This window comes from Crocuta crocuta, unplaced genomic scaffold (genome assembly GCF_008692635.1).
Source record: "Crocuta crocuta isolate KB4526 unplaced genomic scaffold, BGI_CrCroc_1.0 scaffold452, whole genome shotgun sequence".
NCBI lineage: Eukaryota > Metazoa > Chordata > Mammalia > Carnivora > Hyaenidae > Crocuta > Crocuta crocuta.
This window is the reverse complement of record NW_027528851.1, coordinates 112,302-129,409: the sequence shown is the minus strand read 5'-3', so window position 1 is coordinate 129,409 and position 17,108 is coordinate 112,302. Positions and strand designations below refer to the sequence as shown.

Below are 17,108 nucleotides of genomic sequence, written 5' to 3'. Positions count from 1 at the left end.
AAACCTTATCCTACCCCAGAGCCTCAGAGCAGACAACAAGAGTGTCTGGGTAAATGGGTAGTTGGACTGACTTTATTCAGTGACTCACTCTCTTGTAAAAGTACCTGGATTTGACTTTTATGATAATGCATGGTGGGAGGTAGGGCATGGTATATGAGAAGAGGTCAGGAACTTAGGATATGTAATTGGTTTCCACAAAGTTGTTGAGATCCTTTTGCAACCAACCGCAAAATGGTCTTCATTAAGTATTTGTCTTGGCAGCCATTTCATATGTATTGTAATAAAAATATTTACTATGTAAGTTGAAGAATTAAAATATGTTTGTGTTTTCTCTACCATTGCTGCTTGGCAGTTTTCATCTTTAAGTTACTAGAATAAAATAAATTAGGAGAAAAATTGGCAAGCAGTTACTAAAAGAAAAAAAATAACTTGGGAGGGAAATTGGCAAGAAGTATGAAACACTTGGGAGGAAAGTAAGCAAAGAAATGAATTAATGACTATTCTGGAATATGAATTTCATCATACAGATACCATAAGTCTAATTAAATTTGAATTTTACCTCTGGATCTCCATATCTGGCCAAAACTAACTTGTATGAACAGAGCCTTAACCTTTGGATGGCCATTCCACCACTAGAGGAGAATTCAGGAATATTCAATTGAGAGATCTATAAATAAAATGAGGCCATAGGAATTAACAATTGCATTCAGTAGCAACGAAGACATAATGGAGATGTAAAACAGATATTTGAAACACACCAAACTATATCCCCTCAACCAGAGTAAACCACACTTAGTGACTGTACCTTGAACCACCTGTAATTTTCTCCTAATAGATAATTAAGTAAGTTTGAAAGCACTGCCACTTATTTACTGTAATATGAAGCAAGTACATTTATTTTATAAAACTATTGAACCAGAACCAAACAGAAATGTCATAGCATTTCCTGAACTGAACTGTTGACTGTTATTTCACTTCATTTGAGCCCTAGAACTTAAAAAGAAACACACGAGGAATGCCTGGGTGACTCAGTCGGTTAAGTGTCCAACTTCAACTCAGGTCATGATCTCACACTTTGTGAGTTTGAGCCCTGCATTGGGCTTTGTACTGACAGATCAGAGCCTGGAGCCTGTTTAGGATTCTGTGTCTCTCTCTCTGCCCCTCCCCTGTTTACACTCTGTGTCTCTCTCTCTCAAAAATAAACATTAAAAATTAATTAATTAATAAAAATAAACACACTAGCAAACTTCTGTTGAGAGAGTACATGTCAGCACTGCTGTGCTCAATACTTTGCACACATTGGTCCATCGAATTCTCACTTTTAGTCATCTAGTGACAACTTTGCTTACAGTTTGCAGTCAAAGTGAAACTGCTGAATTCTAAAAGTGTGAACTAGGGGCGCCTGGGTGGCTTAGTCGGTTAAGCGTCCAACTTTCACTTAGGTCATGATCTCGCGGTTCGTGGGTTCGGGCCCCGCGACGGGCTCTGTGCTGACTGCCAGCTCAGAGCCTGGAGCCTATTTCAGTCTGTGACTCCCTTTCTCTCTGACCCTCCCCTGCTCACGCTGTCTCTCTCTCTCTCTCTCTCCTAGAAATAAATAAAAAAACATTAAAAAAAAACTATTAAATAAAAGTGTGAACTAGATTTTAGGAATTGAAATTACAATTTTGGAATTAATTATTAGCTTGACATATGAGAGTTTTTTCATCTCTGAAACCAAAATAGCCCTATGACTGCTTGTCTTAGTAAGATTTGGGGAAGTCAACAGAACAGTATTATGAACATTTAATTTTAATTGTCTGGGACCAGGCTATCTTATGAATAAATGATTAAATTAAGATATTTAAACTAAGTTTTAATATTAAAAAGCAAAAAAAAATCATTAAGTTTTCCAAAGATCAAAGCCATGCTATATCATTATATATATGTGTAAGGTTTCATCCCTCTTGAAGAACTGGGATTCTGCGTTCTGCACTCTTGGAAGTTTCCTTTTTGTATCAGTGGCTAATGAAACAATATCCAGGGAAGATTTTGCACTTATGTTTTAACAGAACCTTAGAACTCTGTCATGTTCATAAAGGTCTTTGTGGGAAGGGAAATTTAGTTTTTGTAAAAATTCTGAGTGTAAGTGTTATCTTGACCAAACAGACCTTGAAATGGTAATTGTATTACCATCAGTGTCTTTCAGAACCAAGTCTATAATAATTTTTATTCAGAAGGTTTAGTTAGCCTCAATTTAAATTTAATAAATTAAAAAGTTGATTTAAACAAATATTTGAGTTCCTACTATGGAGACAGTAGTAGGTGAGGCACTCTGCATGCCGTCTGCTAGTAGAGCAAAGGTCCCTGTCTGCCATTAATTTTTGACTTACAGGCATTTGAAGGAAAACATACATGTATATATACATTCACTCATTTAGTAAATATTTGTGAGTGTGCCAAACTCTGGGAATTATTTTTTAAAGTTAACTTATTTATATTTTGAAAGAGAGATAAAGGGCAAGTGGGGGAGGGGCAGAGAGAGAGGGAGAGAGAGAATCCCAAGCAGGCTTGATGCTCATCACAGAGCCTGACATGGGGCTCCATGTCCTGAGCATGAAATCATGACTGGAGCCGAAATCAAGAGTCAGTGGCTTAACCACCTGAGCCACCCAGGCACCACCAAACTCTGGGAATAATTAATGACCAAAACACAGTTCCTGTCCTAAAGGGGCTTTTATTCTAGTAGAGATGATCAAGTAAAAACCAGAGTAGTTTGATCAGTTCTATGATCATGATTAATATAGGGTCCTTAAATGTACAGAGAAGCAGCATTTAATCAGATCTTAGAAGTTCAGGTGAGGCTTCCCTGGAGGAAGTGACATCTCACATGAGAGATGATGGATGAGTAGGAGTCACTTCAGTAAAGAAGAACAGGGAGAACATTCTGGGAAGAGAACGTAATGTACAAGGCCTGGAGCCCAGAGGGAACACTATATATTTGAGGAACTATAGTCAGTTCTCTGTGGTTGGAGTGCATAATGGAATGGGCTTAGAGCCAGGAGAGAGCATTACAGTTTTTCAAGAGCTCTAGACAGGGCAGCAAGACTGGGTCTGGAAAGAAAAGGGTATATATAGTGATAGCTGAACTGGGAGAGTACAGTCAGATCATAGTTTCTGTTCTTCCTTTTGCCAGCAATTAAAAAAAAAAAAAAAGAGTCAAAAGAGACAGAAAGACAAAGTCATCCATTTTATTTTTGTTTTGTATAAATAAATCCAATTGGTGAAATCCAGTTCTCATACAGTATTCTGGCTGTAGAGGAGTCGGAGAAACGTGGTAATTAGTGGGAGCACAAGAAAGTCCTCTGGGCGGAGAGCAAATGGGTCTAGAGCATCCTCCACAGGTGCTTTTCATTACTGGGGGAAGTGCGATAATAAAAACAATGTTTTAGGAAGATTCTTTCCTTTTTTTTATTAAGTTTATTTTTTTTTGAAAGAGACAGAGACAGTGTGAGTGGGGAGGGACAAAGAGGGAGGGATAGAGAGAAACCCAAGCAGTCAGCACGGAGCCTGACATGGGGCTCAAACCCACAAAACCATGAGATCATGACCTGGCCCAAAACTAAGAGTCAGACGCTTAACTGACTGAGCCACCTACGTGCTCCTGAGAGATTTTTCTAATATAATATGAAAACTAGAGGAGGATAATGGAGATGTTGTGGTTAGAGGTTTATCAAATATTGTTATTCATATTTTAAAGAAAAGGACGTAAAATTTTGAGAGACTGTTGGAGATCCATAATTGATGGGACCAGCAAGAGAATCCAGGTCTTCTGATTCCTTATCATTTTTTTTTCTGTGCTCAATTAGGGTTATTAGATGAGAAACTATCTTATAATCTAATGACTTATCTATTGAACATTGCTGACTTTGAGTTAGAACTTCAGGCTAGTTAATCTCATTATGATGGTAACAGTATTATTAAACCATTAAAATTGTAGGTCTGCCATTTGTACAGGAAATTATGATAAGAAAGACTTGGGACCTAATGGCATTGAGAATTGCATGACATAGTTGTGAAAACTATTTGCAGGCTATTTGCTTTCATGGAAATGATATGTCAAGCTACCATGGTCCTAAATAAGTGTATCTTGGGGAAGCCATCTATACTAACACACTGGAAATTTAAATAAGTCAGGAAATTTCTTCCCCGATTCTCTCCCAAATTATCTTCTCCTTTTCCTTTCCCTTTGAGGCAGAAACTCATCTTCATGCCTCATAACCTCAAATTTAAAATATGGACGTCCAGGGCACCTGGGTGGCTCAGTTGGTGAAGCATCTGACTTCAGCTCAGGTCATAATCTCATGGTTTGTGAGTTTGAGCCCAGCATCGGTCTATACACTGGCAGTGGAGAGCCTAGTTGGGTTTCTCTTTCTCCTTTTCTCTCTACCTGTGTCCTGCTCTCACTTTTGCTCTCTATCAAAATAAATAAATAAATAAACTTTAAAAAAGTTTTAAAAAGGTATAATTGATAATAAATGACATATATTTGTAAAAAAAAATAAAAAATAAAATATGGAAGCCCAAATAGGTGGGCAAGTCCACACAGGGGAGGAAACCTGCTCAGAGCAAGTTGAGCAGCTGGTCCTCCAAAGTCAGCTCTTGAGAGAATACGGGTCAAGGTGGGATTACTTCAGAGGAAATAGGTGAGAAAGTATTGAATTCTGTCTCCTAAGGAACTGAATTAAAAATCAGGAGACTTAGTTACTAGAAAGCTGGAAGACCAGTTAGGAAGTCCAGAGCAGGATCAACTGTGGGATTCTAACGTGCTGGCAAAATACTAGGAAAGGGGTGCCTTATCAGGCATTGGATTTTTCCCAGAGTCTTGGGTGGGTAGACCTAGAAGAGATAGTAAAGGAATTAACAGTTTACTAATGCCAGTTCTTAGGCCAATTGAATCAAAATCACCTAGGGAGCTTTTCAAAGGTAGATTTTTTTAAATGTCATTTCAGAGAATATGAAATCTGGAGTCCAGAAGTTAAATGAGTCTAATGTAGAGCCGGAATAAAAGAAACAAAATTCTTTTGTTTGTTTGTTTCAAGTACCTTTTTTGTTTTTTTTCAAATTTTTATTTAATCAAGCATCTTTCCTAACTGTACTTTCTTTGGGGCACTTACCCAGAGACACCTTAAATCATTGCATTTTACAGTTCTTTCTTTAAAAGTGCTTACGTAGGACGCCTAGGTGGCTCAGTCAGTTAAGCATCTGACTTTGGCTCGGGTCACGATCTCACGGTTTGTGAGTTTGAGCCCCATGTGGGGCTCTGGGCCAACAGCTCAGAGCCTGGAGGTGCCTTGGATTCTGTGTCTCCCTATTTCCACACCTCCCCTGCTCATTCTGTCTCTCTCTCAAAGATAAGTAAATGTTAAAAGAAATAAATAAAATGCTCATGTTATTTTCAAATACAAATACAGACTTACATACATACAGAAATAAACACTAAAGAGGCATGGAGATATTAACAGAATTAAATATATACTCACAAGTTCATACATAAAACAGTATATGTTTATATGTATATCTGAATATTAAGCAATAATTTAATATTTTAAGAATGTAATAGTTTATGCTATTGTTTATTATTGGTGACAAGACTGTAACATCCATTATGTAAAAAAACTACCTTTTTGTACTTTTGTTGGCTGCAATAAAAATTATACTGGAATTTGAGTTTTCTACTATAAATCTGGGATTGCCTAATCTCAGTGAAAGAAAAGCTTTTATTTTTCAGGTTGATAAAAAGTTCTCACTTCTTATGCTTTCCAGCAAGGGTTAATCTTTAGTTAATATTTCTATGTGCAAGTGTGTGTGTTAAATTTGACTTAGGTCAACAAATTATTTTTCCTAATAAACAGAACTCCAATTTCTAATTTATGAATTCATTCATGTATGTTTCTTGCTGTAGAAGTTAACCTCTGTTGCTAGATCATACAGAGCTACTAGCACTCTCAAGATAACACATCCATGTTTACAAAAGCTATGTGCAAAAATGATTAATTCATTCTTTCTCTCTTTCTAGAACTCTCCTGACTTTCTCACATTCTCTCCTTCCCACTTCTCTCCTCCTTACTCCTTCTCTCTGTTCCCCCCAACACTTCTTTTCTTCTCCCTCCATGCTCATTTTCCTTGTGTATAAAGCAAAAGTGCTTAGTAATTATTAAACATTAATAACAATGGCACTAACTAGCCGATGTTTTATTGTTATAGACATACTTTACTGCAGGTTATTCCCTCTAAAGTTCATGTCCCCTCAGTCTAAGCTTCACACCCCACTCTCTTACCACAAGCAGCTATATTGTCAAGGTTGTTCTAAAGAATGATAAGGTAACCATAAAGCAAAGTTTATGATTTTTCCTATCTACAAAGTCTCAGGAAGCTCAAATGTACTTGGCAAATATTGCAAAATTGCAAAGAACCATTAAATGTCACACTCCACCCTTTTCCTAAAGTCTGCCCCCCGCCTTTAATGTAATAAATGTATGCTCAAGTCAGAATTAATGAGCTTTATGTTAGCAGTTCCTCTTCAACAGCTTCTGGTTTGTGTGGCTCAGCTGAATCATATTAGGGTGGTGTTTAGGTGCATTTTTAAAAACAGAAGTGCATCCATCACATTGGGTATAGATTGCTATTCTTAATAATAAGTTAATCTTTATTGCACACTCATTATAGCATTACTTTGACCCTCTCTAGTATTCTTTATCTAAGTATTTTCAAAGTGCTTTACAATCTCAAACAGACCTAATAGATGCACAGAATTCTTTGAAGTTGACATTTGCCTTTCTGACCAGCATGTTGTAAAGGAAATTACCCTAAAGAATAAGTATCTGTTTGAGTAGGTATAATAACCACAAAATGCAAATTCCTGGGTTCTTCCCTAATTCATCTGAGTAAGAATAGGTACAGCACTTTTATCAAGCTCCCCAGGTGATTCTGAAATAATTGGTCTACATACTTCACTTTGAGAACAAATGATACACATATTTGATTTTATCTGTAGATAAACTCTGCTGAGAAAATTATTAAAAATTGAAATGGATGTGTAGGGCTTAAGAAAGGTTTTTCATGGTCTCCAACAAAAAAATTATCATAATATTTAAAAGTTTATATTTGATTTATGTTGAGGCTTAGGTTTTTATTTAAAAGTCTTAATCATTGGGGCACCTGGGTCGTTCAGTTTGTTAAGTGTCCAACTTCAGCTTAGGTCATGATCTCGCAGTTCATGACTTCACACTCCTCATCGAGCTCTGTGCTGACAGCTCAGAGCCTGGGACCTGCTTCCAATTCTGTGTCTCCCTCTCTCTCTGCCCCTCCCCTGCTCATTCTCTCTCTCTCTCTCTCTCTCTCTCAAAAATAAATATTAAAAAAAATCTTAGTCATCAATTTTTATAAGAAGTCAAATCATGCCCAGCATCTTAATGCCACCAAATGATTTCCTCTAACAATTTTTATGGATAGCTTCAAAGGAACTCAAGTTATATGGGAATAAAAAGAACTAGCATTTGTCTCTGTGCACAGGTCTTCTCTAAGCAACACTGCTTGTTAAACTCATGATAGTACTAAGTGGTATAACTTTTTTTTCTGGATTATAATTTTCACATGAAAGAAAATGTGCTGCGAAGGCTGAAAACCAATACCCTTAAGGTAAATATATTACCAGATTTGAGTGCCCTTAGTAATCGGCAAAGATAAAAGTTTAACTATGTATACAAAGCAAAGTGTTTTATATTTAATCAAATAGAAAAAGCCAAACACTAATAAAGAAATCTATAAATGACCAATAAACTAGGCAATCAGAGCAAGTACTCACATTAGCAACAGGATATTGGTTTTACTAATTTATCTGGTCTTAAAATAATGAGCTTATTCATAATTCTATTCAGTCTTTCCTCACTGTTTTGTTGCACTGAAACTTACCAATTTGCTATTAATTATACTCTCTAAGAAACTTATGATACTATCCATATTTACACATTTTTATTCATAAATGGCTTCAGTCCAGAAAAGGAGGCCAAATATACTAGCTCAGAACCTCAAATCTTTTCAGGTGTGGGAATCTTTTTTTTTTTCTTTCATGCTTTTTAAAAGGTAATCTGTACCATTAGTGTCATTCTGGATAAGAAACAATTATTTGAAAACATCCCTGTTTTCTTTCTGGATTACTAGGGACCTGGACAAATCCTAAGTAGAACTTTTCTTTTCTTTATTTTATTATTATTTTTTTTAGAGAGAGAGAGAGAGAGAGAGGAGGGGGAGAGGGGCAGGGAGAGAGAGAGGGAGAGAATCACAGGCAGACCCCATGCTCAGCATGGAGCCCGACAGAGGGCTCGATTCCACGATCCTGGGATCATGACCTGAGCTGAAATCAAGAGCCAAATCAACTGAGCCACCCAGGCACCCTCTAAGTAGAATTTAAATCAAAATTTTTAAATGTTTAAATATTTATTTATTTTTGAGAGAGAGAGACAGAGCTCAAGTGGGGGAGGTGCAGAGAGAGAGGGAGATAAAGAATACGAAGTAGACTCCACGCTCTGAGCTGTCAGCACAGAGCTCGAGGCGGGGCTCAAAATCATGAACCCCAAGATCATGAACTGAGCTGAAGTTGAATACTTAACTGACTGAGCCACCCAGGCGGCCCTGAGTAGAACTTTTCACCAAATTTTTCTTCCACATTATTCTTCCACAAACTGCCCAACCTTCAGGCAGTTACTATGATGAATGCAATTGTACTTTTCCTATTTATTTAAATGAATATACACCTATTTATACATGTACTTATAAATAAACAATACTTAACAGTTTTGTTTATGTAGTTTTAGAATTTATGTAAATGGTATACTTTATGCACATCATTCTTCAATTTGCTTTCTTTGCTCCTATTACCTTTTTGAGGTCTAGACATTACATTATTAGGTCTAGACATGCTACTTATATGTTGAAATTTGTTTCATTCTTTTTGACTACTGTATTATACTCCTGTGTCACATTTTATTTACTCAAGCTGATACTAATGAACATTTAGATTGTTTCAAGATTTTACTTAACACTGCAATGAAAATCTTCTAATATTTCTCTTTGCACATCCACAAGAGTTCCTCTCCATAGATATCTAGCAATTTAATTGTGGTGTTTTACAGTATATATACACATTTCCAATTTTACTAGATACTGCCAAGTTGTACTTGGAAGTAGCTGTATCAATTTATACGACCACCAGTCATTTATGAGTGTACCCATTGACTCACATCTCGAAAGCTCTTGTTATTGACAGAGACTTTAATTTTTGCCATTCTAATTTGTAAAAAGTCCTTTCTCTCTCTCTCTCTCTTTCTCTCACTAATTTATAGTTCTGTGATGGCTGGTGCAATTATACATATTTTCATGTTTGTTTGTCCTTCTGATTTCATATCCTTTGTCAATTTTGGGGCTAAGATATTGTGGTGGTTATGAGATATGCCTTATGGACCACTGTTGTCAGAAGCAGAACTGGAAAATGGCCCCAGTTGCTATAGATTGAAATCCTCCACTCACTGAATTTGTCTTGACACTTCAACTTCCATAGGCAGCTTTCTCTGAATGATTGAATTTAGCAGGATACTAAAGTAGCTTTGTGTTTAGAGGACATGGGACTTACTTAGTAACTGGTTTTGGTTCAGAGACTCCGAGATGGCTTTTCAAAAGTTGATTAGATTCAGATAGCGGTCTCAGTTCCTTCTGTACAACCTTCTGGCCTTCTCTCCTCCACTTGGGGCTTAGACTTGCACTAAGGTCTCACATATCTCCCAGCCTCCCTGCCTCCTTCCCTATTTCCTTTTATACCAGTATTTCCCCTAATAAAATCATTACATGTTTAATCTGTTTGAGCTTAAGAGGAGAGGTCTTCAAAATTACTTGAAAAATCTCAAAACTGATAGGAAATTGATAAGTTTTAAGTGTTAGACAAGATTTTATCATTTAGCAGTGCTTCTCTTGACAGCATTTTAGTGGTATGTAAAATACCATGGTCTTTTTTTTTAAGTATAGTACCTCTAACCAGAGGTTATGACAACTGCTATCCAAAATTAAAAACCTAAACATTTTCTTAACCTAGAGAAACTGAGAGATTTACTAGCAAGATACAGCTGATCAAAATTTCTTTCAAAGCACAAAAAGACTTGCAGGGGTGCCTGAGTGGCCCAGTTGGTTAAGTGTCACCTCAGATCATGATCTCGCCACTCCCGGGTTTGAGCCCCGTGTCAGGCTCAAGCAATAGTCATCAAGAAGTAAAAAAATAGAAAGCTATTCAGTTCACAATAGTAGAAAATATTAAATACTGAAGGATAATGATAGGGATGTAAACTGGTTCAGCCACTCTGGAAAACAGTGTGGAGGTTCTTCAAAAAAATTAAGAATGGAACTACCGTATGACCTAGGAATTGCACTTCTGGGTATTTAACCAAAAGTAATGAAAGGACTATCTTGAAAAGTATCTTTACTCCCATGACCATTCCAACATTATTTAGAATAGCCAACACATGGAAACTGCATAAGTGCCCATAAACAGATGAATGCATAAAGAAAATATTTTGTCTGTCTATCTGTATCTACCCACCTACACATATATACAATGGATTATTATTCAACCATAACAAGGAATGAAATCTTCCATTTGTGACAACATGAATGGAACTAGAAGATAGTATGATAAGTGAAATCCACCAGTCAGAGAAAGACACTGTATGATCTCACTTATAGGTGGAATCTTAAAAACCTGAACTCATTGTAAATAGAGTGGTGGTTTCCAGAAACAGAGGCAAGAAAGAGTAACAGGATGAAATGGATGAAGGGGGTCAAAAGATGCAAACTTCTAGTTTTAAGATAAGTAAATCCTGGGGATGTGGTGTACAGTAAAGTGACCATTGCTAACAATACTGTAGTATACATTTGAAAATTTCTAAGAGAGCAAATCTCCTAAGTTCTTCTCACAAGAAAAGTATTTTTGTAACTATATTCAATTATATCTCAATTGAAAAGTATGAGGGAGGGGTGCCTGGGTGGCTCAGTCAGTTGAGTGTCCAACTTTGGCTCAGGTCTTGATCTCGTGGTTTTTGGGTTCGACCCCCCACATCAGGCTCTGTGCTGACAGCCGGCTCAGAGCCTGGAGCCTGCTTCAGATTCTGTGTCTCCCTCTCTCTCTGACCCTCCCCTGCTCATGCTGTCTCTCTCTCTCTGTCTCTCAGAAATAAATAAAACATTAAAAAAATAAATAAATAAAAAATAAAAATAAAAGTATGAGGGAGGGGTGCCTGGGTGGCTCAGTTGGTTAAGCATCCAACTTCGGCTCAGGTCATGATCTCATGGTTCGTGTGTTCAAGCCCTGCGTTGGGCTCTGTGCTGACAGCTCAGAACCTGGAGCCTGCTTTGGATTCTGTGTCCCCCTCTCTCTGCCCCTCTCCCACTCATGCTCTGTTTCTCTCTGACTCAATAATAAATAAACATAAAATTTTTTTTAAAAAACAAACAAACAAAAGTATGAGGGATAAATCTAATGGGAAATTTATAGGACATATATGAAGAACACTGTAAGCTCTTGAGAAGTCTAAAACAATATCTGCCTTGGTTTATCTTTTCTAACTTTCAATTTCTTCATATTTAAGATGAGTATAGGGCTGTGATGAGTATTTTAAAAGCTAATACATGTAAAGTGCTTAAAATGGTATCTGACACACAGTAGGCACTCAATATGCATTAGTTATTATTATTACTATTGTTTTATTGATATTGCTATTATATAGAAGACTATAAACAAAAACAGCCAAAACATTTATGAATAATAATTGTTTGTCAGATATTAAATCATAGCTAATACTATTAAAAGACCAAAACCAAAAATTCTAGCATAGTTTTAGTATAGGAATAGAAAATAGATCAGAGAAGCCAGAGAGCCCAGAAATAGATCTTAGAAAATATGAGCATTTGATATCTGGTAGATGATAGATAAATTCAGAGGAAAATTATTTATTTACTAAATCATGTCTTTCATTCAACTAAAAGTAAAAAAGGTTAGATTCATATCTTACACCATTGTTCAAACAAAAATTGTTCCTTAAATGCTTTTTGAATGTTATAAAAGTAGTAATTATTTTAAAGGAAAATTTAGAATATTATATGAATAACCTAAAAGTAGAGTAGTACTTTTTAACCAGTATAGGAATTCTAGATAGATAAATTGACTTCATGAAAATGAAAATTTTGCCAGATTTCATTGTTTCTCATTGCCATGTAGTATTCCATGGTGTAGATAAACCACATGTTCTTGATCCATTCATCTGTTGAACATGGATGGACCTTGAGGGCGTTATGCTGAGCGAAATAAGTCAGGCAGAGAAGGACAAATATCATATGTTTGCACGTATAGGAGGATTAGGAGGAACTTGACAGAGGACCATGGGGGAGAAGAAGGGGGGAAAGGGTGGGGGAAAGGGAGAGAGGCAAACCATGAGAGACTCTTGAATGCTGACAAAAACTGAGGACTGATGGATGTGGGGGGGAAGGGGGGATGGGCATGGAGGAGGAACTTGTGGGGATGAGCACTGGGTGTTATGTGGAAACTAATTTGACAATAAACTATTTCTAAAAAAAAAATGAAAATTTTACAAATGACATGATGTAAACATAGTGAAAATAGAAATAACAGAAAAAAATTAATATCTGTAACATATAGAGACAAATGAGAGAAATTTGGCTGAAATAATAGCCTTTCTTTATTGTCTTAAGAAAAAAAATTAATGAAATAAAATTGCATTTGTGTTCTTTGGACACTTAAATTCAGAGGGAAAGTGGAAATGATACTTCATGATCTTCTATCGTTCCTGATTTTCCCCACCACTTTTCTGGTCTCTTTTGTTATGCCAATATCTTATTGCCTTTTTCTACAGTATCTACTTCTTCTGATACTATTCCTTTCCCATTTTCTTTCTCTACTCTGTACACATTTCTTCATTTCTTTTCTTACATGTACCTCTTTCTTTGTTGCTTGATGTTTGATTACCTGCCCTTCCTCCATTCCCTCTTTGTCTCTTCCTTCGTTCCACAAATCTTTATTAAATGCTTGTACTGGGCTAAGATTTTGTATCCTCTACATTCATATTCTACTACGTAAGTAAAACTGTAACATAATCATACCATCAGCATAACTACTAATATTTCTAAATTTCAAAGATTTTAAAAGCTTTTAACTGATTGAACTAGTATGGTGTTGAATTCAAATTTGGGGAAATGAAAACTCCAATAGTTTCAGCAACCTCTGGCTTTTTAATAGTGTGTTGGAAAATCTGCTTCCTTTATAAAAGCTTGCACTCAGTATATTTGCATAAGACAAATTATTCTTTTTTTTTTTTTACTCCAAAAGGTTTATATTTTAAAAGAGAATGGAATTGGGGGGAAGCACATATGGTAATTGCTTTAAAGCAAGTACAGAGGATGTGCTTCATAAAGCTCAGTAAAGACATAAAGACCAAGAAATTCCTGAAGTGCTTCTTCAGTAACTGAACATTTCAGACTCTGGAGTGTGGAATTTAGCTATAGTCTTGTTTTTGGATAGAATCCCAGATATATGGCTTGGCTCATGAGTTAAAAAAAATCATTTAGTTCAATAGAAATAAATGAAGCAGTTGGTTTGATATATCTTATAACTATGAAGGTCTTCCTCTTCTGTAGGGCTACTGGCTGTCAGTAACCTCTCTATGTGTGATATTTCTCCAATGCCAGCATAGCCAAATCCACTGAGTCCTACTGTATCTCCTCACACATGTCAGCCTTTCTTTTTTTTCTTTTTTTTTTTTTTAAAGCTCAGACCTTTGGTCCCCCTAGGTCAGGAGTACTGACATTAACAGTTCTTTGGGGGTAGTGGTGCTAGCCTGTAGGAGCTGCGGAATAGTTTTTATATTTATATAAACAAATATTTGTTAATTTACCTGCTTTCTGAGTTTAGAGTTTTGTGTATGAAGTTCTAACTTTCATAAGGTAGACAATAGACACAAATGAATAGCGGAAGTAACCATTTTGACAATTTAAATATTGATAATGGTGGTGGTAGGTCAAGGAGAGATGATGGATTCTTCTTGATTGTGAAAGAAAAAAAAGGAGAAATAGTATAGAAATGCTTTTTTAGTGGAGGGAGAAAGAAGAAAGTGGTAACAAAAGAAAAGAGCAGATGTTTCGGGATGAGAAGAGCACAGAGAGTAACTTTTTTTGAACTAAAGAGAGAGAGCTACCTGTCTAACTCATTCTTCATGTCTCAGGCCAACATAACCGCTTCCAGAAAGCCCTCTAGAATTCTATATTGTATGCATACTTCTGTAACCTATCCTGAAAGGGTTAATTAAGTCATGGGGATGTTATTTAGCATTCTTCGGGATTAAGGCTTACCTTCCAAATTAGACTTACAATGACTGGGAGTAAAGGACTGTTTCCTATAAATTCTAATTTCCTTTTACAATGCCCAGCATGGTTATTGCCTCAGAGAAGTAATTAACTGGGAGTAAGAATGTTATGCCCCATTGTGGAAAGGTGGTGATGACAGGAGAGACAAAGTAGATGGCAAAGGATATAGGAATGAGGTGCTGAGGGTGGATGGGGAAGAAGACTGTGGCATGTGGGTGGATTAGAGAAGTATGGAGAGGAGTTACCTTTTGTCCTTGGTCATCCACTGAATATGCGTAGGTACTGCAGGGGATGTGAATAGTATTCCTTTAGTTTTTCTTGTTAGGAGGTTTATTCATGTCTGGAGATTTTCTTTTAGAGGAGTGAGTTTAAATTGGAAGATAATGCATTTTAGCATGTTGGTAGTACTTGAGTTTGTGCAATGGATCTATGGATGTTATACACTCATGTTTACATGCCCATAAATATACCTATGGTTTACATTTTGATGTCTTCCAATTCTTATTTCATGATCGTGAATGATATCCTAAAGGTTAAAGAAAAATTATTTCTAAAATTTCAGCCATGTTTTGACTGATTGAAGTGGATTTGAAATAATTGAGATGAAGCGTTTTAAATTTTGGCTGTGGTTAAAACAACAGTCTAATATTTGATTACATTTGAAAGAAAATGTACCTTTCAAATTCATAAACATACTAACAGTTCCTTTCTAACTCCCTTTTTTGGATAATAGGACATTTCCAAGTTTGCAGAAAAGGACAATATTGTTCTTGGAGAGGGTGGAATCACACTGAGTGGAGGTCAGCGAGCAAGAATTTCTTTAGCAAGGTGAATATCTGAATACTGGTTCAGCGAGCATTTGTTGCAAATATGCCTGTAAAAATGATAGATATTTTTCTACTTTTTTAAATATTCTGTTTCTGGAATTGAAACTGTCCCTGGGGTTTTATAATTAGCAGGTTAAGAATCAACTTTAGGAACTATAGATAAGGATTTAGTATTCACATTTGATAAAAGTGATGGCTTTTTCAAAATGCATGCTCTTATTTTGGTGTCTGTATATTTGTTTGCCTTATGGTATGTTTCAGTACAAGTAGAGAACTCTGAAATTCTGCACAACACAAGGGAAAAGAAGTGTGTTTTTGTTAAGTTGCTCATGGGGCTCCCCAATTACCCCCACCCCACAATGTACTCACCTGCTTTAAGCTTCTGTTTATACTTCTTAGTTTAGAAAAACCTACATTAAAAAATTTCCAACATAAGTAACCATTTTAAAAACAAAAATAGTGAGGCAAATGATGTCACTTGGCTTAAAGTCTATAATCTTTAAGGAAAAATAAATAGGACAAGCACATCTAACATTGTAGGGGACAGGGAAGGCCCTTGATAGAGATGTTCTTGGTTTAAGTTGTTTTGAGCTGTCAAAGAGAAGTACATAAAGTTAATTTGTGTCAAGAAGAAAACCTTGTGGTTAAACTATAACTTTCAGTTTAAAAAATTGTTAGTGAGATGAGATGTCAAATGTTCCTCCAGTTTTATTTGAATAGAATTCTTCTCACTGTGTTGCCAAAGTTGTCACAACAAATTACATCGACTGATTGATATTTTGGCTCCTTTCCCTTACTTTCTCCTGCTTACAAAGGCTGGAACAGTAAACTAAGTTACTGGGCACCTGCAATTGCCTGGTATTATTCTAGGCTTAATATATGTGTGTGTAATTTTACTTAATCCTCATATCCTCCTGCAAAGAAAAAATTGTTCTCCCCACTTTATAGAAGACATCATGAGATAACTGAGGCTGTTAGAGCTTCACTTGTAAAACCTACACCAGGAAATGGTAGAGCCACAATTTGAAGCAGGTACTCTTGACTCTTGACATTGAACCATGACTTGATTATGGATTTACGTATGAAGTAGTAATAAATCAGTAGATATTAATAATTCACAGACCAGATAATGGCTTATAAATAAATAGAAATTGACTAATCTGTGAGCAAAAGTAAGACTTATTTTAAACATTCCATTTCAGATTTAGGATATGTTAAGGGATACAGGAGTGCTGATGCATAGGGGCACATGTACTCCAATGTTCATGGCAGCACTTTCAACAATAGCCAAATCATGGAAAGAGCCTAAATGTCCATCAACTGATGAATGGGTCAAGAAGATGTGGTTTATATATACAATGGAATACTACATGGCTATGAGAAACAATGAAATTTGGCCATTTGTAGCAGCGTGGATGGAACTCGAGGGTGTTATGCTAAGTGAAATAAGTCAAGCAGAGAAAGACAAATACCATATGTTTTCACTTATAAGTGGAACAGGAGAAACTTAACAGAGGACCATGGTGGAGGAGAAGGGGAAAAAATAGTTGGGGAGAGGGAGGGAGGCAATCCATGAGAGACTCTTGAATGTTGAGAACAAACTGAGGGCTGTTGGGGATGGGGGGTGATGGGCATGGAGGAGGGCACTTGTTGGGATGAGCACTGGATGTTATATGGAAACCAATTTGACAATAAACTATAAAAGAAAAAATATTTAGGATATGCTATATGGTGTCTAGACATTTAACATAGAATTTGCATTTACAAAACTTTAAAATTTGGTTTTATTTGTAAGGTGCACACCATTTGAGGTACTGCTTA

General features: G+C 36.3%; 1 protein-coding gene across 1 annotated transcript in view; it reads left to right on the top strand.

Moving 5' to 3' along the window:
• Nucleotides 1-17,108, top strand: part of CFTR (CF transmembrane conductance regulator) — a 164,685-nt gene that overhangs the window by 63,551 nt on the left and 84,026 nt on the right. The window contains exon 12 of the mRNA XM_077756020.1: nucleotides 15,194-15,288. Coding sequence (XP_077612146.1) covers nucleotides 15,194-15,288 — 95 coding nt within the window. The remainder of the gene's footprint in view (nucleotides 1-15,193; nucleotides 15,289-17,108) is intronic.